The sequence below is a fragment of the Astyanax mexicanus genome, chromosome 20 (genome assembly GCF_023375975.1).
Source record: "Astyanax mexicanus isolate ESR-SI-001 chromosome 20, AstMex3_surface, whole genome shotgun sequence".
Lineage (NCBI taxonomy): Eukaryota > Metazoa > Chordata > Actinopteri > Characiformes > Acestrorhamphidae > Astyanax > Astyanax mexicanus.
In genome coordinates this window covers 38,658,174-38,685,862 of record NC_064427.1, presented here as the reverse complement: position 1 = coordinate 38,685,862, position 27,689 = coordinate 38,658,174, and the positions used below count along the sequence as shown (strand labels likewise).

General features: G+C 37.3%; 1 protein-coding gene across 7 annotated transcripts in view; it reads right to left on the bottom strand.

The window, feature by feature from the left end:
• fryb (furry homolog b (Drosophila)) overlaps positions 1-27,689 on the bottom strand; it is a 163,511-nt gene that overhangs the window by 78,170 nt on the left and 57,652 nt on the right. For all 7 annotated transcript variants that reach the window (XM_049468900.1, XM_022681467.2, XM_049468897.1 and 4 more), the window contains exons 7-18: positions 26,847-26,927; positions 23,414-23,582; positions 21,678-21,770; positions 20,573-20,671; positions 16,539-16,640; positions 9,138-9,241; positions 8,878-8,986; positions 8,531-8,617; positions 5,911-6,082; positions 4,706-4,838; positions 3,150-3,257; positions 1,591-1,825 (exon numbers count right to left, since the gene is read on the bottom strand). In XM_049468900.1, coding sequence (XP_049324857.1) covers positions 1,591-1,825; positions 3,150-3,257; positions 4,706-4,838; positions 5,911-6,082; positions 8,531-8,617; positions 8,878-8,986; positions 9,138-9,241; positions 16,539-16,640; positions 20,573-20,671; positions 21,678-21,770; positions 23,414-23,582; positions 26,847-26,927 — 1,492 coding nt within the window. The remainder of the gene's footprint in view (positions 1-1,590; positions 1,826-3,149; positions 3,258-4,705; positions 4,839-5,910; positions 6,083-8,530; positions 8,618-8,877; positions 8,987-9,137; positions 9,242-16,538; positions 16,641-20,572; positions 20,672-21,677; positions 21,771-23,413; positions 23,583-26,846; positions 26,928-27,689) is intronic.

Genomic DNA, 27,689 nt, shown 5'->3' with positions numbered 1-27,689 from the left:
TGAAGAGCTCTGTCTTCAGGAGTTTATTAAAGATAGTGAGAGATTCTCCTGATCTGGTAGTAGAAGGTAGTTTGTTCCACCATTGGGGAACTCTGTATGAGAACAGTCTGGATTGCTTTGTGTGAATGTTTGTTTGGTAAAGTGAGGTGACGTTCATTGGAGGAGCGCAGCGGCCGGGAGGTAGCGTAAGCCTTCAGGAGTGAGTGCAGGTAGGAAGGAGCTGTTCTGTCATCACCTTGTAGGCGATTGTAAGAGCTTTGATACACGTGCATATATATTTCATGTCACACAAAACCATCAAATGATCAAAATGGCAACTTTACGCAAGGAGAAAAAAACATAACTCTTAATGGAAGGGTTTTTAATTAAAGGATTTTTTGCAAGCTGTTTCTATTAATCCATTTATCATACAATTTTAAGAAAATCTAAAGAACAAGTGTCAAGTTTTCTCATTGTTAAAAAAGGGAAAATGTTACGTTTCTTAATGACAGCTGCAAAATAAAATATAGTAGTCAATACACTAAAAAGGCTTTGTAATTCTTTACCTTGCAACAGCAGACGAATAAATTTGCATCCTTTTTGAACTCATTTAGTAGCAGTGCTTAAAGTGGGCAATAAGCACTGGTACAAAGTATCGGCACTTGCATGTTTTACTCTTTAAAGCTGATATCTGTAAGTTTTGGGTTTTGGGGGATTTAAGGCCCTCTCTGGTGAGAATGGGTAATTGCACCGAGCATTCGAAAGAATCATTTTAAACTGGACGGGTGTGATGCGGTCCCCTTTCAGGGCGGATGATTCCGATTCCAGGTTATGTTCAGTCAGAGAGAGAGAGAGCAAACTCAGTCAGAAACTTCACTCCTTCGTTTCTTTGTTTTTATTATGAGTGAATGAGCTATTAAGCTCTGAGTTTCCTCTTCTGAAGTCTCCATTGCTCCACCAGCCGCTCGCGTTCAGAAAAACTGAGCCGGATCCTCTTTTAGAGGCTGTACGTGTGATGTACTGTAAGTACGTAAAGACGCGTGATGTGGCCAGAAGAAGAACTCCAACGAAACACAATATTTTATCAATATTCTTCTCCACTCAGAAATGCCTCTGCTTTCAGTTTAGAAACAAAACAATACACACTGTCACTTATGTGTGAATGTCACTTATAATGAAGCAGGATTTCTTCTTGCATATAGGGACTTATGGGGACAAGCTGCAGTTATATAAATTAAGTTTAAATTTGTGTATAAGCGACTAAATGTGAACAAGTTTAAGGAGTATAAATACAATTTAAATACATCCAATTTTAAGCACACACCAACACACACACATACTCACACAATAATCTACAACATGATCTTAAACATGATCTGATCAGTGTTTCTGAGATGCTGGCTGAGAGAACGTGCTGGAAAGTGTTGAATATATGATATATTTAGAGTGGTAAGTATGTGCTGCAGATTCTAAGGAATGTCTGCCAAACTGTATTGGCACGCAGAGATCCTCCATAATGTAGAGCAGTAATGAGAGTGGAGTGAGTGATACTGAAGGTGCTGTAATGCAGGCAGTTAGGAGGCGTGTGGACAGTGATCAGTGCAGCATTACCTCTGCTGAACGCTTGCCTGGCGCCTGTAAGGCTAGCCTCCACTGCGTGAGCAGCTGCAGCAGCAGTTTGACCGAGGTGTCCTGCAGGCCCTGCTGGGTGTCCTGCACCTCCCGCAGCAGGAAGTTGGTGTATCCAAACAGAACATCCTCCCGCCAGTCGGAGAAGTCCAGCAGCAGACTCTGCAGGGAATTCTGGGCAATTAAACGGAGCTCGATGTCCATGTGCACCGTCAGCCTGAAGTATACAGAGAGACAGGAAGTGAGATAAACACGAAGACATGAAGACATTTATCACATCACAGAACAAATCTTTTCTCTCATTAAGTGACACAGCATATATAGGGTTATATAAAAAAACTGTATGATTACATTTATTTACTATTTACAGTTAGTTAACAGGGGTGTGCCATATCATATTTTACACAATAATATCACCAACGTTTTTTACCCTGAAATATGGTGCCATATCACCCACTACTAATTATCACATCAGGGTAGGGGTGGGCGATATGGCTCTGAAATAATATCACGATATTTCAGCGTATTTTTGCGTAGCGATATACTTGGCGATATAGGAAAACTAAAATAATTCATACATTTCAGGAATATAGTATAATAGTATAACAGCATAATCATAATGTGGCAAAATAAATAATATAGCATAAAATAATATAATGCAGCAAATAATATTGCAGAATATTTAGTGCATGCATATAAACTGCAAACTAAAACAATTATACAATAAATACACCTAAAGCTTCACAGTAAATAATAGACTACTTTTAAGACAGAACAGCCCTATTATCACGATATGGATTTTTAATATCATGATATTTCTGTGTCACGATATATTGTATACGATATAATATTGCCCATCCCTACATCAGGGTACTACTTTTTTGCAGTTTTTGGTTGGTTTTTGGTTCTAATTTCTCATAATAGATCTACTAGAGATCTATTTATATCTGTCCAGTATCATTTAATTTACTTTAGTCCTGGATATGGAGATTTTTGGAGAGCATAACTAGTATTATTAGTATTATTATGACATTCTGGATCATTGATTTCTGTAACAAAGCTGATACAATTCTTAATTTTTAATATATCAGTTAAAATTGTGCCATATTAAATCGTATGCAATAACACAATTTTACATTCATTTTGTTGCAGTAGTGTATTCTTGAAATAATGTTTCTAACTCAGTTTTTGTCATATCGCCAAGAGTATCGTTATCACAAAAATACCATGAAATATTGTGAGTGAGTGATATTATTTTAGGGCCATATCGCCCACCCCTAATAGTGACTTTAGTGGTGGTGATCTTGCTAGTGATTTGTGAGTTTATTTTGTTGCTTGTGCCGCCATCTTGCCAGTGATTCTCATAGCCCTCTGTTTGGAGTGTGTCTCTAAAAAATCCCTGTTTAAAGGGTCATGTAGCCCTAGCATTTCCCCTCCCCCTCCAGCCTAACATGAATCGGGACATGCAAAAAAAGAGGGGTAGGTAAAATGAGATCAGTGGTGAATTGAAATTTGGCCAGAGTGTCTTGTTGGCCTCTTACCTGGCAAGCAGGTCAATGAGTTCAGGCTTGGACATGCCATCAGGGAGAATGCGGGGGATGGCAGCCACACACGTTCTGAAGAGGTCGATCTTCGGCTTCCTCTCGCCACTGAGAAAGAGAGAGAGAAACAGAGAAAGAGAGAGAGAAACAGAGAGAGAGAGAGACTGAGTGGGCCGAGTCTGACTCATAATGTCTTGCTGTGAGTTTCCGTCTCTCTAACACAATCAGACAGATATGCGTAAATACCAGGCAGTGAAAGGTGATCCTCTGACTTTTAAAAGCCATTCAACTGTAGCTCAATTTAGCCGTTTTTAAGGCTGCAGCTCAAACACTGGAAAAGCACATCACTCAATACACCCACACACAGCCACAGTAACGAGCTGTTCTGAAAAATCCCCTTATAAAAGCCAACAGTCTCATGATATAACCACAAAGACCAGCATGAACATGTACTGTGTCCGATTATTTAGAGCAGGGGTGTCCAAACTACAGCCTGCGGGCCATTTGAGGCCCGTTTCCTTTTTTGAAGTGGCCCGCAAGGTATTTTAGAAATAAAATGAAAGTTGGCCCACAGGTTTTTATAATATGAGATTCAAAGTTTAAACGCTAGGTGTCAGAAAAGAGTCTAAAAGCAGCGGGAATGTGCAGTTGTAGCGCGAAAAACAGACCAAAGAGCCTGTATGCGGCGAGACTGCGCAGTTGTGGTGCAGAAAACAGGCCAAAGAGTGTAAAAGCGGTGAGAGTGCTCAGATGTAGCGCGGGAAACCCGCCAAAGAGTCTTTATGCGGTGAGAGTGCTCAGTTGTAGCTCAGAAAACGGGCCAAAAAGTCTAAAAGCGGAGAGAGTGCGCAGTTGTAATGCAGAAAACAGGCCAAAGAGTGTAAAAGCGGAGAGAGTGCTCAGTTGTCGCTCAGAAAACGGGCCAAAGAGTCTATATGCTGCGAGAATGCGAAGTAGTGGTGCAGAAATCGGGCCAAAGAGTCTAACAATTCCAAAGAAATGAAAAAAGAACAGCAAATGCAGAAAATTTCAGGCATGTTGGGAAAATTAATATTTTTGAACTGAGTTCAGAGGGAAGTGTGTATGTCTAATTTGTCAGGAATCAGTTGCCTAATTAGGAGTATAAGAGTATAATATTAAGAGACATTATGAAACGAAACATCAATTTGAAAATCTTTTAAACATCACTGTTAAAGAATGGAAAAGGTAGTAACTCAAGTAAAATGGTGTGTAAATGATAGTAATCAAGAACATTTATTATTATAAATAGTATATTTCATTATTTGCTTTATTACAGAGTCTGTGGCCCGTGACTGCACATATATTTCTCCTTCTGGCCCCCAACAAAAAAAGTTTGGACACCCCTGATTTAGAGAAACTTAAAGTAAAGCACTGTGGTAGGTTACATGTAGAATACTATATGCCTGGTTACAATAAAAATTACTGGGTACTGGTTATGAAGAGGGTTTGCAATGTCTGCAGTATGGCCGTCCTATGCTATATAAACACCACTGTTATATGTGTTGGGTTTAAATACGTGAATTGGGGACACTTACGTGATCATGTCCTCTGGCTCTTTGTTGAGCATCTGCACATTTGTGAGCATCATGCAGCGGCCCACCTCCTTATCCAGGTGCCTGAGGATGTTATCAATGGCCTTCCTCACCTGGGAGTAGTATAACGCCATACCTGAAACAGGAAACACAAATAAATACATTACATACGGCCCAATTATGAAGAAATGCATGCTATTTATTTTAGAGACCTATAAACCATGAGGGGCAGTTTTTAATCCACACAGGAGTAAGCCTAGTCTTGCACTACAAAATGTTTTGAATAGAGTTATTACATAGTTTATATATTACAGCTCTGGAAAAAATTAAGAGAGCACTTCAGTTTCTGTATCGTTTTTTTCTGATTTAGCTATTTATAGGTTTATGTTTGAGTAAAATGAACATTGTTGTTTTATTCTATAAACTACAGACAACATTTCTCCCAAATTTAAAATAAAAATATTGTCATTTAGAGCATTTATTATATATTATTTGCAGAAAATGAGAAATGGCTGAAATAACAAAAAAAGATGCAGAGCTTTCAGACATCAAATAATGCAAAGAAAAAGTTCATATTCATAAAAGTTTCAGAAATTAATATTTGGTGGAATAACCCTGTTTTTTTAATCTCAGTTTTCATGCATCTTGGCATCATGTTCTCCTCCACCAGTCTTACACACTGCTTTTGGATAACTTTATGCCTGCACTCCTAGTGCAAAAATTGTCTAGATTATATTCCAGAAGTTTTCAACTTGGTAAAATGAAAGAAACTAATTTTTTTTTTTTAGTGGTCTCTTATTTTTTTTCTAGAGCTGTAGTTATTGTGTTTGCTAGCCTCTAGATGTGCAAAGCTGGTAGAGACATGCTCAGAAAGACTTTCAGCTGTCACTGCAGAGAATTTGGCTCCACTATTTATTGATATAGGGGGGCTGATTACTTTTGCACGTCACAGTTTTCAGATTTTTGTTTGATTAAAAAAAAACAAAAAAAAATCACGTATCATTTTCATTCCACTTCACAAATATCTGCTGCTTTGTTTGGGTCTATCTCTTAAAACCTCAATAAAATATATTTTAGTTCCTGTTTTTTTTCACTGCATTTACGTGTGCTTTTCTAACATTAAAAAGATTTTACAAGAAAACCCTTCATTAATCCCACACTCCTGTACACGTACGTTATCTGCTCTGGTGTAAGAACTGCACACTAACCAATGAGTTTGGCCTCCTCTTCCGTCAGAGTCTTGCTCAAGTAGGTCTTCTTCTTCTTCAGGGTGTTTCCTGAGGGTAAAGTGGCTCCTGTGTTGGGCATGGGCGGCTCTCCATCCTTCTGCTGCAGGTTATCTGCTATGACTAAGAACGCCCTAAGTGCAATGTTCATTCTCTGTGTTACCAAAACAAAGAGACACTCAGTTAGACAATCCTTTTATGGCAGGGGTGTTCAAACATTTTTTGTTGGGGGCCAGAAGGAGAAATATATTTGAAGTCACGGGCCACAGACTCTATAATAAAACAAATAATGAAATATACCACTTTAAATAATACATTTTCCTGATTATTTCATTTACACACCATTTTACTTGACTAATTATCTTCATCTTTGACAGTGTTGTGTAAACTAAGATTTTTTCAAATTGATGTTTAATTTCATGATGTCTCTTAATATTAAACTCCTTAATTACAGCAACTTTTAGACTCTTTTGCCCCGTTTTTCTGCGCTAGAAATGCGCATCTTTCCGCTTTTAGACTCTTTGGCACGTTTTTCTGCGCTAGAAATGCGCACTCTCTCCGCTTTTAGACTCTTTGGCACGTTTTTCTGCGCTAGAAATGCGCACTCTCTCCGCTTTTAGACTCTTTGGCTCGTTTTTCTGCGCTAGAAATGCGCACCCTCTCCGCTTTTAGACTCTTTTACCCCGTTTTTCTGCGCTAGAAATGCGCACTCTCTCCGCTTTTAGACTCTTTGGCTCGTTTTTCTGCGCTAGAAATGCGCACCCTCTCCGTTTTTAGACTCTTTTACCCCGTTTTTCTGCGCTAGAAATGCGCACTCTCTCCGCTTTTAGACTCTTTGGCTCGTTTTTCTGCGCTAGAAATGCGCACTCTCTCCGCTTTTAGACTCTTTTACCCCGTTTTTCTGCGCTAGAAATGCGCACTCTCTCCGCTTTTAGACTCTTTGGCTCGTTTTTCTGCGCTAGAAATGAGCACTCTCTCCGCTTTTAGACTCTTTACCCCGTTTTTCTGCGCTAGAAATGCGCACTCTCTCCGCTTTTAGACTCTTTGGCTCGTTTTTCTTCGCTAGAAATGCGCACTCTCTCCGCTTTTAGACTCTTTTACCCCGTTTTTCTGCGCTAGAAATGCGCACCCTCTCCGCTTTTAGACTCTTTTACCCCGTTTTTCTGCGCTAGAAATGCGCACTCTCTCCGCTTTTAGACTCTTTGACCTGCTTAACAGCGGGTCAAGTTTCATTCTATTTCTAAAAATACCTCGCGGGCCGCTCCAAAAAAGGAAACAGGCTGCAAATGGCCCACAGGGAGTAATTTGGACACCCCTGTTTTATGGAGTCATGCAGTCAATTTTTCCCAGATTCTTTGCGATTTAATTCAAATATGCTCTGATTAACAGAGAACTTAATTTTAGAGTATACTCATTTTATAATTCTGCTCCCCTCTCCCCTTTAATTTGTTGTTACTGTTTATTGCCTCTTGCTGCGATTTAAACTCACGATATCCTCACACTGGAAGAGCATGCAGTTAGACTGTTGCGCCACTCTACAGCTATGAAACTACACTACATAAAAACTCGGAGTAAGCTCTGAGTAAATGTACCTTTCCAATCTTTCTTCAAAACACAAAAATGTATATGTTTTTCTAGCTCTAGGGTGGCACAACTGTCTAACTGCATGCTTGGCAAGAGGCATGAGATCATAAGCTTGCATCCTGTCTACATTACATCAGTCAACGCTGATCAGGACCCTGAGATAAGGACAGACAGACACACTCCACGAGAAAGAGGTTCTTATCTGAGATAGGAATAAACTGTAAACAAATCGAGAGGGGGTAAACTAGACTAAAAATCTTAATTAACATATAAAATGTAATGATATATGTTGATTGCTTTAGTTTATACATTTTTGAACTAAATGAAATGCATGCAACTAAAAATAAAAGAACTAAATCAAAATTGTTATCCCTTGTGTGGTGTTCGGGTCTGTGGGACCCGTTTTCATTTTTCATCAAATAATACAAAAAATATATATTTTTTCTAACTCAAACTCATTGGCATTGGCTCATTTTTTTGTGAAAAACATATATCAAAACACATTTTCAATAAACACACACTGTACACCCCCCCCCCCCCACACACACATTTATATTACATACAGTATGTTTGGCCAAGGGCTAATAAACATTGCTTCATTTGTAAATTTGAAACTAAACTAATTTTCTACTTATATCTTGAGTTTAATTCATTTTCTTTTACATTTTATTAAAAAAACTAATAAAAAAAGAGTAGCACTTTTTAAAAGAAATGTAACATAAGAAAGGTAAAGGGCAAATATTAACCATGTAAGCTGTTTATATTGCTTACAATTTAGGTGAAGCGAGCATGTGTAAAGCATTTTAATGTAGAATTGCTTAATTTTGCTGAATTAAATACAAATAACAAAGTAAACGAGTAACAAAAAATATAAACACCACACAAATTAGAACTTAAATACTTGGCTTGGTTTAGTTAAGTTTAATTGATATATTTACGATGAATTCATCCAATGTTATGTGGGTAAAACAGTGATTAAATCTTTTTCTAAGACATTTGATTAAAAATGTAACCTTACCTCTGGATTAAGACTAAATGCTTTAGCTGATTTTCCAACACTGAGAAGGTCACAGATGATTTCCTTCATAGCAAAATCCAGTCTTTCCTGTTGTTGGAGAGATGAAAGGTCAAATATCATGCTTGTGTGTGTAAGTGCTTGTAAGAGTAAGTGAACAGGACAATCAGATATTAGAAAAAGTTACCAAGAACCCAATCAGAAGCTTAGTACACAGTAAATGTAGAACATTTTTTTTGTTTTCAGAGAAAGCCACTCTTTCCTAGAAAGAGAAAGGTTCATGCTGCTTTGATATATATCAAATCAAAGCATGCGGGTGTATAAATGTGGTGCAGTGAGGTGAGTCACACCTGTGCAATAAACTGGATTATCTTCACAAAGATGTTTAGAGGCATGTCTCGAGGAACAACGCTTCTGGATCCCTTAGGGAACAGGTTGGAAATGATGGTGGTCAGGCGGCTGAAAAAAAAAGAAGAAGGGAATCACAATTAGTGAACAGATTATCTCCATTATCTGCATTCTTCCTGTTATCTCAAACAACACGAGCAGAATCTGAAGAATGCACGTGACCGAACTACAACAAACCCTCTCACGTGCCTGTGCTGCTTACCTCTGTGTCGCAGTGTTGCTCTCACACTTGATCCGGATCATGTACACCCATAGCAGCCGATACAGGGACTCCAGAGCCACCCGGGCCATTTTGTGGTCCTTGTTCTGAAAGAACAAATCAACGTATTGTTTTGATTAAGTGCATTCACAAATGTATAAATCAGAAAAAGTTGGGACAGTATTGAAAATACAAAAGAAATGCATCATTTACTTTGTCAGATTTGATTTCTAATCCCTTCATCAAGAACCATCTCTCAACAACAGCTGATTCACTTACATTTGCATTTACATTTAGGGCATTTAGAAGACTGCCTTTTCCAGAGCCGGTCACAAAAGTGTTTCTTTTATTTACTTCCAAAATTGTTAGTAGGAACTCTTCAGTCTGTGTCTGAAGATCACGAGTGACTCTGCTGTTCTGATACCCAGTGGAAGTTCATTCCACCACCTTGGTCCTCCAGCACAGAGAAGAGTCTGGATGTTTGTTTTCTGTGGGTTTTGAGGGATGCTGGTTTGAGTCAAACCGTACTGGAAGCTCTAAGAGCTCTTGGTACAGATCTGGCTTTGATTATTGCCATCAAGTATGCAGGAGCTGGTCCGTTTTAAGCTTTGTAGGCCAACGTCAGGGTTTTAAATCTGATGCGGGCTCTATTTCCTAAGGAGACTGTGGTCCTTTAACATCTGTAAGAAGCTTCTGCAGATGTTCTACCAGTCAATCGTGGCCAGCATTCTCTTCTACGCTGTGGTGTGCTGGGGAGGCAACATGAAGAGGAGAGATGCATCGCGGCTGGACAAGCTGGTCAGGAGGGCCGGGGCAGTGGTTGGAATGGAGCTGGACTCTCTGGTTACAATAGCTGAGAGAAGGACTTTGGATAAACTGCTTTCTATCATGAACAATGATAGTCACCCACTTCACACCACCATCATGAAGCAGAGGAGTGTGTTCAGCGGCAGACCGCTGTCACAGAGCTGCACAACAGACAGACTCAGAAGATCCTTTATCCCGAGAGCCATCACTCTTTAACTCAGAGACGGGATGCTGCTGCCGACTGAGTTTAACCACTTAATTCTTAATTATTTACACTAACACTTCCCCAACCTCACTTACATTCAAGTACACTTTACTCATGATTGGGTATTTACATATTCACATTCTCTTTTTAGAACTATCTTCTAACGTATGCATATTTATATTATATTTCCACGTCACATCAGCCACTTTCGTAATCAATGCCATTGCACATTGCACTTTGGTCTGTTAATTATTATTTAATTATTTAATGACCATTAGCAACATCTACTGCACTGCTCCGTTTACAGATAGATCTTTACCTTTTATTGGTAGGTTTTTATAGCCTTATATATTTTCTATTCTTCTGTGTTTTAATTTGTCTGAGTATGTTTCTTATTGTATTGTTTGGTTGCTGCTGGATGCCTAAATTTCCTTTGGGATAAATAAAGTGTCTGTCTGTCTGTCTGTCTGTCTGTCTATCTATCTATCTATCTATCTATCAGGAAGCCAGTGAACAAATAACGCAGCAAAGGGGTCACATGGGGACACTTTAAAACTTTACTTTGCAAAACAGTAGCCTCATATTAACCATATTCATTACATATGTAAATCTCTGAGCCCAGATGCATCCAGGATGGAGCATTACACAGTAAAATGAGTATAGTCAGGATTCCAAAAGCCAGAGTCTATCATGGTATGGGGCTGTTTCAATGACGCAACATTAATGTAGAAAAGTTTCCCAAAGACCATGCAAAAACACAAACTAAACACATTACAGAGACAGAGATGTCTGCAAAAGAAGAGGGTATGGGCACTGAACTGACCTGCTACGGTCATGAATTGTCCTCACTAGAGAATTTTTACAGAAAAATGCAAAAAACAACCCTATACTGTTGCACACCTTAAGACATAATTGCAAGGAAAATTTAAAATAGAAAACAACCCCTCAAACTAAATAATGTATAGCTCTGTATCCTCTGAAAGAGTTGTGAGAAGGAATGGCCACATTACAAATGGCAAATTCGATACTGTCTCAACTTTTTTGGATTATGCTGCAGAACTGAACTGCAAGAAAGGATGTGTATTAACAAATTAACAAAACATGAAAAACAGCTATTTATAGGTTTATGTTTGAGTAAAATGAACATTGCTGTTTTATTCTATAAACTACAGACAACATTTCTCCCAAATTACAAATAAAAATATTCTCATTTAGAGCATTTATTTGCAGAAAAAGAGAAATGGCTGAAATAAGAAAAAAAGATGCAGAGCTTTCAGACCTCAAATAATGCAAAGAAAAAACAAGTTCATATTCAAAAAGTTTTAAGAGTTCAGAAATCAATTCAATATTTGGTGGAATAACCCTGGTGTCTAAACACAGGTTTTTTTTCATGCATCTTGGCATCATGTTCTCCTCCACCAGTCTTACACACTGCTTTTGGATAACTTTATGCCACTCCTGGTTTGATGGCTTGAGATCATCCATCTTCCTCTTGATTATATTCCAGAGGTTTTAACTTTGGTAAAATCAAAGAAACTCATAATTTTAAGTGTTTGGCTGTATATTGGGTTCATACTGTCTGCAAAGAAAGAAAACCTGTGTTTTTTAATTTTAAGAAACATTGCTGTATAAAATCTAAATTGCATTGCTTTTTGGAGTCACATACTGTCAGTAGTTTTCTTTTTTTAACTGAACATTTTCCACAGTAATTTCTGTTGAGAGCAGTCTGGCTGGGATTCTCCACATGAACCTTATCTCTGGATGGCTTCGCTACAAGCAGTGTAAACCTGCAGACTGAGACAGTGTCAACAACAGGGCTCTTCTCTGGATGTGTGTAAAATGTCCTGCAGTTATTCTCTGCTCTTGATTGGCATGCTTTGACTTACTTTTGTTCCTGAGACTGGACTTGTTAGGACTGCTTTACTGGGTGTATTGCTGTGAAACAGGATTCTGCTAAACTGGAGAATCTTGCTTGCCTGCTTTTTTTCTTGCTCTTGTCTTTCTCTGTTTTGACCATGACGATTTTCTTGTTTAAGGCCATTGATAGAAAGAATATAACTTTGCCCACCTGCTGTTTATAAATATATAATAAAATAAAATAAAAGAGAAAGAGAGAGGACTGACATTGGGCCCTATCTTGCCTGCAAAATTTTATGCACACGGGTGCTACCCTTCACCCCATTTGAACAATCTATTTTCACGCCTTCCACACCTGCATCTTTTAAAAAGCGCCAAAGCTTTATATATATATATATATATATATATATATATATGATGGGTGTGGGGGTCTGGAAACAAGGTGTGTTCAGGTACATTTCTGGCGTGTTGCTATCTTGGCAATGAAAAACACAGGTGTGCCACTGACTGATTAGAACCAAGACAACAGTCAAACATCAGACGCTTATTGCTATCTTGGCAATGCAGGTGCGTCATGCGTGCTCACTAGGGGTGGGCGATATGGCCCTTAAATTATATCAATATATTTCTTGGTATATTTGCGATAGCAATACTCATGGCGATAATAAAAATACATTTTATTATTGCATGCAATATGATATGGCACACTAAAAATACAAGAATTTGATCAGATTTGTAATAAAAATCAATGATCCAGAATGTCATGATACTGACAATGCACTCCATATATCTCCATATATCCAGGATTAAAGTAAAATAAATGATATTGGACAGATATAATCTGTCTCTAGTAGATATATAATGGGAAATGAGAACTGTGTGAATTTTTCTTTTGCTAAAAACAACAAGAAAATAGTATGCTAATGTAATAATTAGGGGTGGGTGATATGGCACGATATTTGAGGGTCTAGAATCAATCACGATATTCAAAAATGTTGGAAATATTATTGTGCATGATACGATATGGCACACACAAGCGTACTCTGCCACTTCTTACCTACACACACCAGGTCACACAGCAGTGCACAAACCCAACTTTTACATCAACAATAAACAAAATAGGAAATAAAATCATTTTGCTGTTCTTTACACGAACATGCACGTCAGTTTCCTCTGCTGAGACGCGCATAAGCTCTGCGCCATTAAAATATCAATCTGCCAAAGTCAGAGCTCACCTGGCACTTAAAGGGAATGTGAGGCAAGTGACACGCTGAGTGGTTTATTTCACATTATGCCCAAAAACACACCCATGATTAATTAAGAGAAAAGTATATTCCTTTTGTGCGGTTGACAGATTGTCTATAGATCACTAAAACAGGGCCTATTTCTTACAGTAAATGATGTATTTAATGTGTAAGGTCCTACATATTAAAGTATATATTAATTTAGTTACTTTAATAGAATGTGTCCCCTTCTCTTGGTCTGTTTTCTGTTTGTAGAGTGCCATATTCACAAGTCTCAAAGGCCTTAAAGAAAAATTATGGCTTTCCCACATGTAAGAGGAGGAGTCCAAACCTGCATATGGACTAAACAGTTAAAGACTATTGCATAAAGACACACAGACACAACAAGATAAAAGAGTGAGATGTCTGACATTGTCTGAGATGTTGGCTGACAGTTACTTGGTGTGAATGATGGATGTCATGTGGAAAGTATTAACAGCATGAGAGAGAGAGAGAGAGAGAGAGAGAGTGGGAGGAAAAACATGCAAGGTAGATGAGAAAGTGATTAAACTTCAGCACCTCAGGCACTCTGTCAGCCTCTCTGCAAACATGTACATTATTTACAGCATGACCAACTGAGCAACTCGAGCTACTTGTACCAAAGAAAAATGCTGTGCATATTGCTTTATAAAATAATATATAAGTTGTATATCTGGCTGCATTTTGGCTCCAGTGGAAACAATAAACGGTAACAGAGTGACCAACAAGATACAAACCATATATAAATACTGTAAATAAATCCTACACCTGACTGTTTCATAGACAGCTGTACTAATCCCTTAGCTCTGTACTGTATTTAAAAACATGTTCTGTCTCTGTTTCACTTCAAGCATAGTCTTAATATGACTGGTTATGAATATGGTTATGGTTATGAATACTTAAATTACAAGAGATTTAGGAGAAAAAACACAAACCATAGTCTTAATATGACTGGTTGTGGTTTGCACTTATTGTTTGCACTATATAAGACCTAGAAAAGTTTTAATTTTATTTTTTATTCTTATTCTTATTTCTATTTCTTATAGAATCAATATTTGAGAGAAACCTCTATTAAGTTTGCGTTACATTATTTTGTCAAATAAAACTCTAGTTTTCAAGCCATTTTTCATTTTTGACGTTTTCTTTAAAAATGTATTTTTTAAATCTCATCTCATCTCGTTCTCATGAACGCAGTGTCACGTGCAAATGCACGCAGGGCATGTTTGTGTGTATGTTTGTTTGTGTGTGTCTGTCTGCAGGTACAGCCTGGGGTGTGGTCCAGGTGCTGAGGTTCCACAGTGGGTGGAGCTCCTTTTATTTAAGGTCTGCCACCAGAGGGAAATGGAGGACAGATGGGACAGACAGACAGTCACCACAGAGGGAGAGTAGTGGCCTTGCTGTTTGAAGGGGGAGAAACCATGTGGCCCAAACATACTGCAATGCTACAACATGCAATCATGTATTTCTAAGAATCAGTTCTAAAATAGTTAATAGCCAGTAGTATTTTGTTTCCTTATTTGTTTCTTTTTAGGTGCTGGACAGGTAAGAAGGAGTGCGCTCATACATTTTCCATCACGCAGGCCTTCTTTTGTTAAACACCCTAGGTCAGGGGTGGGCACCACTCTCTGTATGTTTTATTTATTATATTAGGTTTAGTGTAGTTAGTTTTTGTTTTCTTTGCTTCGTTAGATAAATTGTTCTTTTAAGTTGTTCCTTTTGTTAAGTTAGCTTAGGGATTAGGGATTTGGTTTGTTTTGTTAAGTTCTTTCCTTTGGTGCCGTCCTGAGTTCAGCCCTTCTTTTGTTTTCAGTTGAGTATTTTTTTGATAACTTCTTTGTATATTTGTAAATATTGGATTTGGATTTTGTCACTGTATATATTGAGTTGTGTCTTCAGTAAATGGTTTAAATGGCAATTTCTTTGGTCTGTGGTTTTCTCCCTTTACAGTTTCACACACCCATACACTCATTAAACTTATCCACAATGTTGCATGCCCCTCTTATCCCTAGACAAACTAAAGGGGTTGTAACACCAGTATCGTGTCTCGTCTCGTCTTGTGATATTAGTGTCTCGTCACACCCCTACTATCTACTACTATCTACTAGTCTCCACCAAACTGTTACTTTAAAAACACTAAGCTGATGGGTTCAATCAGATGTAATGTATGTGTAAGACCAGCCATATACCCTCTGGTATGTCATCCTTAACTCTGATTTAGCATTTAGAAATAAATAAGTAAGGATGTTACTTTAATTAATTAGTGCACTAATGTTACCTCCCTGTCTGCTGTACCTTCCCTTACCTCACCTCCTTAACACCTCTCTCATCAACTGAACTCTATCCAGGCAGCTATACCTCCTCTCCAGATACATTTACATTTATGGTATTTAGCAGACGCCCTTATCCAGAGCGACTTACAACAGTGCTTCAAAGTTACTTAAGATATCCAAAGCTAGTTTGTAGACTAGGATCAAGAGATACATAGAACTTAATCATGTTTAGAACCCTAGGAACCTTTTTTTTTTTTAGTTTAGGAACTCTTTAAAAAGATGTGTCTTCAGTCGACGTTTGAAGACGGCGAGTGACTCTGCTGTTCTGACATCCAGTGGAAGTTCATTCCACCACCTCGGTCCTGCAGCACAGAGAAGAGTCTGGATGTCTGTTTTCTGTGTGTTTTGAGTGATGGAGGTTCGAGCCGAGCCGTACTGGAAGCTCTAAGAGCTCTTGGTGCAGATCTGGCTTTGACCATCGCCATCAAGTATGAAGGAGCTGCTGGTCCGTTTTTTGCCTTGTAGGCCAGCGTCAGGGTTTTGAATCGGATGCGGGCGGCAACAGGAAGCCAGTGGAGGGAACGCAGCAAAGGAGTCACATGACTGAACTTCGGAAGATTGAAGACGAGTCGTGCTGCAGCTGATTCTGAATTAACTGTAGTGGTTTGGTGGCTCGCAGTGGAAGACCAGCCAGTAGAGAGTTGCAGTAGTCAAGTCTTGAGATGACAAGAGACTGCACAAGCACCTGAGTGGCTTCCTGAGACAGAAACGGTCGAATTCTTCGGATGTTGTACAGGAGAAATCTGCATGACAGAGTCAGATTTGCAATATGGCTCGAGAACGATAACTGGTCATCCATTACTACACCGAGGCTTCTATACTGCTCTTAAAGACACTTTCCACTTCAATAAGAACTTAGATAAGCTTCTTATTCTGAAAGAGAGATTTTTTTTTATGTGTTGCACAACGTTTCAAGATGAATCCTCAGGAAATGAAGCCTCACCTTGAGGTTGGACAGGCAGTTGTTGAGGAAGACATGCCATCGGTTTAGAAAGACTTGCTTCTGGCTGACGCACAGCAAACAAGTTACCAACGGATATAAAGCCTGCAAACACACAAACAAACACAGACAGACAGAGAGAGAGAGAAGAGAAAGAAATACATTATTTTTTTAAAAAACACAGTTTTCTCTTTGACTGGGGAATATTTTATAGTGAGGAAAATTTTGCACGATACCACACATTGTTTTATTCACTAAGGGAAGTAAGGGGTCGATCCTGACCCATTTTTTAAAAATTAATATGTGTAGAAGCAGTCAGCATTACCAGGTCTTTGGATTCATACACCTGTGGCCATGAAAGTGATTGGATGGATGAGCGAATACTTTTGGCAAAATAGTGTAGTGTAACTTATACAGCTCTGTAAAAAAAATAAGAGACCACTTAAACATAATGAGTTTCTTTAATTTTACCGAATGTAAAACCTCTGGAATATAATCAAGAGGAAGATGGATGATCACAAACCATCAAACCACCAAACTGAACTGCTTGAAATTTTTGCACCAGGAGTAAAGCAGCATAAAGTTATCCAAAAGCAGTGTGTAAGACTGGTGGAGGAGAGAACATGATGCCAAGATGCATGAAAAAAAAAAACTGTGATTAAAAACAATTTCTTTGCATCTTTTTTGTTTTTTCAGCCATTTCTCATTTTCTGTAAATAAATGCTCTAAATGAGAATATTTTTATTTGTAATTTGGGAGAAATGTTGTCTGTAGTTTATAGAATAAATCAACAATGTTCATTTTATTCAAACATAAACCTATAAATAGCAAAATCAGAGAAACTGATTCAGAAACTGAAGTGCTCTCTTAATGTTTTCCAGAGCTGTATATCAAAAAAGGAGTAAGCTAGCTAGAATATGAGCGATGAAAGCACCTTTAAAGTGCTGGCCGAAAACTCTTGGGATTTTTATACACTGAGTGAAGATATAAGCTGTTATTTTTTTTTTTTTTGTTGCGACTTTTGTGTACTTTGGCTGATGAAAGCTTATGGATTATTTGAAAACGCTCATCCTGAATGCCCTTTCTAAACTCCATTTATATGGGCAGCTTCCCATTAGGAATGATTTAAAAACAGTGACTCAGCAGATGAAGAGAAGAAGAAGCCGACCACGGCGGCTCTGTTTTTTTTTTTTTTTATGCTACCAGGAAATAACTTCCTGAGGAAGCCATTAATGGAGGCTGAACACCAGCCACCACTCCGGATGGGCAGTTCTAAACATCTCCTTAATTGTCTCAACCCTGCCTGAGCCGTCATCTCTTAATCAGAGGTAGGGCTGGGCGATATGGAAAAAAATCATATAACGATATAGTTTTCCATATCAGCCGATATTGATATATATCACGATATAAATCAAATCACTTTCTGCTACACTTAAAGGTTTCTTTTTACTCATAAGTTTTAGAATGAGGGAGTTATGGCCAAAATCACTAGCAGCTCAGAGTCTTGTGGACAGACACTAGGATGTTTAAAAGGTGCTCAGACAGCTTTTAAATTAATTTTAAAAAGTCATTATACATTCACACAGGTCCGAAACCCCCCTCCCCACATGTTTGGCCCTTAAAACAAGTACAAGGGGACAAATATATAAACTAAAAAAAATAAAGGACCCTTTACATTATTTGTCTGCTTAATTTAAATTGCAATAGCAATTAATACAATTATATATTCAATCAAAGGATTATTCCATTCCCTGAATGCAGGCAACTACATAAAGCAAAACACAATAGTATATCACAGTTTTCATTTTGATGATTTTGATACAGTTTAGTCTTAGTCTTTTAACTAAAATGTATAATAGTTTTAGTCACATTTTAGTCTAATACATGTTGGTCATATAAAAAGTATGTATTACATATGCTTTACTGTTTTTCTGTTATATATTTGTTGTTATTTTGAGATTATTTACTGCTATTGTTTATTCAAATAATAGCTTTTAAGTTGTGTTGCGAATATTTTAAAGCAAGTAAGCTGTAATGGAGGTGGGAGGAATAAAGTCAAGTTTCTGAAATGATTCACTTCTACTGCAGTACAGATTTATACTAACATTACTGGCTTTCAGTAGCCCTGTTCAAATACAGCTACACAGATTATATAATCTTCTGTATTTAGTAAAATATCCAGCACAACAGACTCTCTGTTAAAAAAGTAAAAACACAAAGACAGAGTGGCACTTGGCTGAGCAGAGGCAGTTCAGCGCGCTGTCTGATCGCGTGCTGCGCCTGTTTGCAGCGCTACTTAAACGAGAAATAGAAAATAAAGTTTATTCTAAAGTTTAATCCTATCGTCCGGCTTATTATATTTATCGCGATATATATTTTCCTCGATAACTATTGTTATCGTTTTATCGCCCAGCACTAATCAGAGGATTCGCTCAGAAGATTTACATGGAGGAAAAACATCTAGAGTTCATGAGGCTACCGTATTTTTCGGACTATAAGGCGCACCGTATTATAAGACGCACTATCAAAGAACGCCTATTTTCTGCTATTTTTCCATACATAGGGCACATCGCATTATAAGGCGCGTTAAGTGACACTAGAAAGGGTGCCTATATCAAAGTGAACAGGGGTGGCGCCATGTTTCCCTTCCCCCACCGGGGGTGGTCTCTTGCCGGTGGAGCGTCTCAGTATATATAAATCTAGCTCTTTCAAAGTCAAACGAGTGCTGGATATTAATCTACACAGATTCCTCTCCTGAAAACTGTTTATTTGGGTGAGTAACGTGCTTCAGTTTATTTACAGTAAGCTTAGATTTCCAGATTTCCACTAAGGCTTGCTGCACCAGCGTTAGCATAGCTATCCGCTAGCACGCTAGCTAGTCCCCTAAACTAGTAAAGTTAACCCAAACTTAAACGACAGCGTTACACTGAGTAATCCTGCGTGTTCTGGTAAGACAGTGAGATATTAGCTAGCGATTCGTCCCCCGTAGCTTGTTTTAACACGGTAAACAAGCAGATTACAGGCTGATAAAACTCACCTCTGAGAGAGTTAGCGCTTAGCATCTAGCTAATGCTAGCCAGGCAAAGCAGCACAGATTTACAGGCCGATAACTCACCTCTGAAAGGTGAACGCTTAGCGATTAGCATCTAACTCTAATAATACTGCTCCAGCAGTATTAAAAGTGCTAAATTTAGAAAATACTGATCTCTGAACAGTGAAAAAGCTAGCTAGCTAAGCGGTTAGCATCTAGCTAATGCTATTGCTGCTCCAGCCTCGGAGCGGCACGGCTCTGCACGGAGTGTGTGTTTACCGCTCCTTACACCTGACGGGTAAAATTTAGATAATACTGATCTCTGAACAGTGAATAAGCTAGCTAATGCTATTTGCTGCTCCAGCCTCGGAGCTGCACGGCTCTGGACTCTGTATAGCACTGAAACTCTGTATAACGCTGCACGGAGTGTGTGTTTACTGCTCCTTACAACCTGACGAGTAAAATTTAGATAATACTGATCTCTGAACAGTGAATAAGCTAGCTAGCTTAGCGGTTAGCATCTAGCTAATGCTATTGCTGCTCAGCCTCGGAGCTGCACGGCTCTGGACTCTGTATAGCACTGAAACTCTCTATAACGCTGCACCGAGTGTGTGTTTACTGCTCCTTACAACCTGACGAGTAAAATCCATACAAAAGGCGCACCGTATTATAAGACGCACTGTCAATTTTTGTGAAAATTAAAAGTTTTTAAGTGCGCCTTATAGTCCGAAAAATACGGTAATCATTTTTGACAAACCAAAATGTTAAGTCCATTGTTGTGCACAATAGTTATTGTCTGTGACAATTACATACGACAATGCTGTGACATGATCAGTGCATCCTCGTCTGAGGAACGTGCTCTAGACAACCGGTCGTCACTGAAACACGCAGGAGGTGTTGGTGGCCACAGGCATGCCAGCTATGCAGCCAGTTACATTAGACAAGACCCTGCTTCTGCTTCCCTGAGCAGAACATAGCTGAAGACAGCAGCATGTGACTCACTCACCAGAGAATGCTTCTTCCTTGAAGAAAGGTCCAAGGTGGTGTCATACAGACTTTCCACAAAGTTTCGTAGACACGGTACGTTAACCTCATTCTTCACCGTCTGGAAAAAAAGACACAAATTAAAGACATTCTCAGTTTACAGTCCCAAATCTGACATTATTATATTTCAATACAATCTTTCAATTCCATGCGTCACAACATCAATCTTGAACAAATTAATAGGTCTGCGCTAGGGGTGTCACGATTTCGATATTTCATCGAAATCGATGGAAATTATATCATGGTCTCGAGCCTCGAAGTCAAAAAGAGGATCGACGATCCCTCCCTCTAAACTACACAAATGGATCAGCACACTGTAGCGACGCCGCGGACATTGTGACTGCTGAAAGAGCAGCTCTTTCTCCAGAGAATGTGGACATTCTCATCTTCTTAAAGAAAAACTGAAAGAAAATATAAAAATAACAGTTGTTTTGTCTAGACTCAAATATGTTAATAGTTTTGGTACGTTAAGGAGCATCTTTCTCTCAGATAAAGTTAATAATATATCTTTATTAAAGAACAAAACTTCTCATTCTCAGGGACCGAAAAAGTCTTAAAGTCTTATTTTTCATGTTTAACTGTTATAGTAGGATAGAGTTCAGTTTGTTAAGGCTCTAATTGTTCTATTATTTTGTACATGACTGTTCCTGTATTTTTTATTATTTATTTTGTTATGTTGCACATTGCTGTTTTAATAGTGCACACTGCTGCTACCAAAAAAAAACCACTAGATGGCATTACATATATATCTTAATTAAATTATTTAAATTTGACCATAAGTGTCTAATGTGGTGTATTACAGATCACTTGTATCACTTTGCATCACTTATATCAAGCCCACCTTTTGAAATAAGATATTGCAAATTTGATGAATCAAACCAATGACTGACCGTAGACTAATCTAAAACTGGCATAGACCTCTCTGCTGTAAAAAAAAAAAAGAAAAAAAAAAAAAAACGAGAATCGAATTGTGACCCTAAAATCGGAAATAAAATCGAATCGAGGATTTAGAGAATCGTGACACTCCTAGTCTGCACCAGTCCTAAATGAAGGGATTCAGTACTCACAGCTGCCACCGGGACCAATATCTCCACAAAGAGGCCGGCCAGAGAGTGCTTAATGTCTTTATCCTTCACCTCTAAAAAGTACTGGGCGCATTCCTTTGAAAGAGGGAGAGAGCACACAGGCAATCAATCAAACAGCACACCCACAACACAACCTGAACAGACAGGAAAAAGACTGTACCTTTCTTTAACCTAAAATAAATGTGAAAGGATGATGTGAAAAACAGCTGATGTTTGTAATCAGCTTTCTCACACTGATTCAAGGTGTCCTTACAATATATTGATGCTATTTTTCATTTTACAGTGAACCAGGGTAAGCATATCTGCATTCTTCATGATTTTGCTTTATTGAAATTGTGATCTTAGTATCACAAAAAAATCATTTGTGGCTGAGTGTATCATAACACCATTCATAGTGTATGTTTAAACTGATCTATAATATCTTCAAATCAGAGAGCATCATAAGCAGTGCCATTATAATTATATGTGATTTACTGGTATATTGGCAAATTAATACTTGAGACTAGGGGTGGGCAATATTATATCGTATACAATATATCGTGACACAGAAATATCATGATATTAAAAATCCATATCGTGATAATAGGGCTGTTCTGTCTTAAAAGTAGTCTATTATTTACTGTGAAGCTTTAGGTGTATTTATTGTATAATTGTTTTAGTTTGCAGTTTATATGCATGCACTAAATATTCTGCAATATTATTTGCTGCATTATATTATTTTATGCTATATTATTTATTTTGCCACATTATGATTATTCTGTTATACTATTATACTATATTCCTGAAATTAATGAATTATTTTTCTGTTTTCCTATACCGCCAAGTATATCGTTATCACAAAATCACACTGAAATAACACAATGTTAACCTTTCTGTTATATTACAGGTCAAATTGTCCTGTTTTAAAGTTTGAAGATCTAGAAAAAATAGTTAAAAGTATTTTTTCAGTATGAAACTCTTTTTCTGCTTGCTTTAATTAGTGTAATCAACATATACTATGAAAAAAAAAAATATTCATCTAATATATATGTAAAACAATTGTGTTTTATATGTTGGTTTAAGTATTGAAATATTTAAAAAAGTTTGAACATTTTTTTTTTATTAAAAACGAGTGAATTATCCTAATTGAACCATTACCTGTGAGAGGTAAGGAATACCATTGCACTTAATATTGATAGAATAATTAGTAATGGAGTTAATGATGAAATATTCACACTGCTTGTGAGGATTTTTTGGTTTCAGACATCTTTTGGATAATTAAACATACACTGGGTCAAATTGACCCGGAAACACTATTGCTGTCCCTGGCAAATAAACATAACAGAAGGGCTAAGGAAGATATAGGGCATCATGATAGAATGCTCATTGCTATCTTACACCCTATGAACACTGTCTATTTTTCATGCCTTGCACCTGCATTGTTTAAATAGCAAAGGCTTACAAATAAATCTACGCTGATCGGCGTAGTGCTCTGGAAGTGAGGTGTGTTCAGGTAAATTTCTGGTGTATTGCTATCTTGGCAACAGAAAACACAGGTGTGCCACTGACTGATTTAAACCCTGACAAGAGTCAACAGTCAGATGTTCATTGCTATCTTGGTAATGAAGAAAAAAAGAAATCAGTAAGCGTATACATGTGCTAAGAAATCTGAATGGATCAATGAGTGCATCTAACCACACTGAGTAATGCTGATTTTCACTATATAGAGATAACCATACCTGCATGAACTGGAATGAAGCCTCAAAGTCTTCCACGGGGTACATTTTAATGCGGAAGAACTTGACCCCCATGATCAGGCTTATGGTGCTCTGCACCACATAAGGGCTTTGCTCTTTCTGCCTCAACTCCTTCAGCTCCGAAATGAACTTCTTCCTTACTGCTGGAAACCTGAGAGAGAGAATTAACATAGAAAAGACAAAAAAAAAAGACAAGGTTAGGGTGACAATTAACTACAGGCAGCACTGAACTAAAAATGTCCAAAAACAAGTTCATATTCATAAAGTTTTTAGAGTTCAGAAATCAATATTTGGTGGAATAACCCTGGTAGTTTTTTTCATGCATCTTGGCATCATGTTCTCCTCCACCAGTCTTACACACTGCTTTTGGTTAACTAAATGCCTTTACTCCTCGTGCAAAAATACTAAAGTTTTTAAGTTCTCAGGATCTATATCAGAAAAAGGTGATACCATGCCTTTTATACTATTCATATTTTATCCTCCAGTACCAGAGTCTGTAACTTTATTGGTAGATTAATTTGCTTTTTTGTGTTTGTTTTTATGTCTTTATACCATATAATCCCCATCTAAAGTGTCAGCTTCCGAATTTAGTATAGTTAGAGGGATAATCTGCAAAGTGTGTTTTTGGTGTGTGTGTCCATTTGGGATTCAGCTTCCCAAATGAAGCTGAATCCCAGGAACACTACAACACACACACATCCTACATGAAGTCTGAAGCTCAGATGAGTGTTGAAGCAGAGGAGCAGAAAATTGGCTTTAGAAGATGTGCTGAGTAGCTAAGCAACTGTACAGAGATTGAAGTGACTGTTAGTATGGCTTTATGTGTTTGTCTGAGTGTGTGTGAGTGTGTGTGTGTGTGTTTTGTGTGAGACAGGGAGAGCTCTTTAGCTCTATATTTAGAATGGCATCTGGAATGGGAGAAAGGAGGGAGAGCTTCACTCTCTCTCTCTCTCTCTCTGTCTCTCAATGGCTAAATGAACTAGTTTGGGTAGAACAGGAACATGTAAAGTGTTTTATATGTGGTAGTATTGATCTTTGGCCTAGTTCTATAATCTGTTACAACCAGAACATACATAAAAAACATTTTATAATCTGCACAGAAACAGAAACATTAGACCTATGACAATAATTGAGTTTTCAGCTTATCATATAATGTATGTATAAAACCTTAAAATTTTTTGGTGAGCTCAATACAGTCTATTATATATACATTATATTATAGCAAGTAAACCTCTTTAACATAAATAAGACTTGCTTTGTTTAAAAAAAAAAGTGGCTTTACATTATGTGTTGTACATTTATTTATTTATTTTTTATTATTTTATTTCTAATTTCTATTTACGAGGCCAATTACACAACCCACTCATTAGGACTCCTAAGAAGACTAACACGTGCTTCCTCTGATACATGTGAAGTCAGCCACCTCTTCTTTTCGAGCTGCTGCTGATGCAGCATTACCGAGCAGCATCACAGCGCTAACACTCGGAGGAAAGCGCAGCGACTCGGTTCCGATACATCAGCTCACAGATGCCTCGTGCTGATCAACATCACCCTAGGAGTGATGTGGGGAGAGAGCGCCATCTACTGTACTGTACCCACCCAGAGAGAGCAAGGCCAATTGTGCTCTCTCAGGGCTTCGGTAGCCGACGGCAAGCTACATGACCAGGATTCGAACCCGTGATCTCCTGATCATAGTGTCAGTGCTTAGCTTGGCTTTTTAAAATTGTAATGTCTGAATATTTCTAATAATTAAACATTTTTTTTATTCTTTACAGCTGTGTAACTGCTTTATTATTAGGACTGGAAGGGTTATCAAAATAATTTGATGAACTGAATTGCTATATTGACAATGTATATAGACTTGTGCTTCTGTCAGAAACCTGTAAAGAATTATTTTATGTGGCAGCAATTTATATATCTTACACTTTTCTTATTTTTTAAATGAAGTACAAGAGGGTTGTGTTTACACTGAGTTTAATATAAAAGCTGCATGTAAGGCTGAAGGGGACTGCTTACTAATAAGTTAATAAAAACTGAAATTAAATGTAAATATATATATATATATATATAAAAAAAAAAAATATATATATATATATATATATATATATATATATATATATATATATATATATATATATATATATATATATTTTACAATATAAATATATATTTTACAATATTAGCCATCCCTAATTATTATACTAAACAAATCTGTCCAATCTAAAATTACAGTAATACTGTTATTTTGACTGCCGTACTTTACCTAGCATGTTTCTTCAACATACACCAGACACTACTTATCAGATTATTAGTATCGTTAAATATGAAGAGACATCATTAACATCAAAATCTCCCAACTCTGTAAAAAAAGAAGATCAGATTTCATCTCAGTACGGCATTGATGGAGTGTCCTCTGAATATAAGCGGACACATCTTCCATCAAGGTAATGGGCTCCATTAAAGCTACATCTCACATCACACTCAGTCACACGGAGTAAAAAATACCCTCATCTCTAACAGCTCGAAACCAGGTCAGGCTAAACTGTTTCCAACAGAGAGCAGCAAGAAGATAAGAATAAAATCAAATAGAAGAGCATGAAATCATGTGTATTATCTTGTGTATTATTTCTGGATAAAAACCTACACTCTAAAAAACAGAGGTACGATATGAGTACTTTTTTGTACTCGTCATAATTGTAGCCTCAAAGGTATAATATTGGTCTTTACAGGGTCAGATTTGTTCCCTCTGAAGTACAAAGTCATTTCTAACAGCAATAAGTACAAATTTGTACCATTTAACCTGCAGCTAAAGGGTACATTCAGTATTCTGCATCACTGCACTAATAAACAATATATATTTAAATTGCACATTTTTTATTTGAAAGCCAGAAAGTTTGGATCATTAAGTTTTTGAGCCATATTCAGTTGATGATAATGTTTATAATCTTTAAAATCTTTACTGGCACAAAAACCATGGGTACAAAAAAGGACTTTTACTGAAAGGTACTTTTTTGTACCTCAATATAAGCTACAGCCCCAGAGACAAGCTTTATACTCTTTTAAGTACAAATCTGTACTTATATTTCTTAGTGTATGGGTACATATTACAAGTGACTTCAAATAAGGCTCAACCTATGCACTGTACGGCCTGATAAGTTTAACTTTCCGTTAAACTCTGAGAAAACAGAATGTTTCTGATAATTTGAGTTAATAAAACTTTTAGTTCTTTTGTCTAAATTGTAAGAACATTTCGTTGATTTTTATGTCTTGTTAAATCAATTGCTTTTCATAATAACTGTACTTTAAATTGAAATATGTATAGAAAACTAGATGAAGCAAGAACATGCTATATAGAGAACAGTACAGCATACAGCCCACAAAGTTAGATTTAGAGTACTGGCTTTTGACTGCTTACCTGGATTGAGCCACTACTCCAACCACCTCAGCATAAAGATCAGCAACAATGTGCATGTTGGTTGTATTTGGCCCCAGGTACCTGTACAGAGAAATGCTGGTATTTATTATACAATAGCATGAAAAAAGTATAGGCAGCACACCCAGCATTCCCAAATTTATTTTATTGCATAGAGGTTAAATTACAGATACTGAACACTGGATTAAACATGGGATGTATTCGACCATCAGTGATGGGAGTAACGGCGTTGAAATAAACGGTGTTACTAACGCCGTTACTTTTTTCAGTAAGGAATAATCTAACTAATTACTAGGGGTGGGCAATATTATATCGTATACAATATATCGTGTCACAGAAATATCATGATATTAAAAATCCATATTGTGATAATAGGGCTGTTCTGTCTTAAAAGTAGTCTATTATTCACTGTGAAGCTTTAGGTGTATTTATTGTATAATTGTTTTAGTTTGCAGTTTATATGCATGCACTAAATATTCTGCAATATTATTTGCTGCATTATATTATTTTATGCTATATTACTTTATTTGCCACATTTTGATTATTCTGTTATACTATTATACTATATTCCTGAAATGAATGAATTATTTTAGTTTTCCTGTATCGCCAAGTATATCGTTATCACAAAAATACCCTGAAATATCGTGATATTATTTTAGAGCCATGTTGTACAGTGTGTGTTTATCGAAAATGTGTTTTGATATATGTTTTTCACAAAAAATGAGCCAATGCCAATGAGTTTGAGTTAGAGAAAATATTTTTTTGTATCATTTGATGAAAAATGAAAACGGGTCCCACTGACCCGAACACCACACAAGGGTTAAG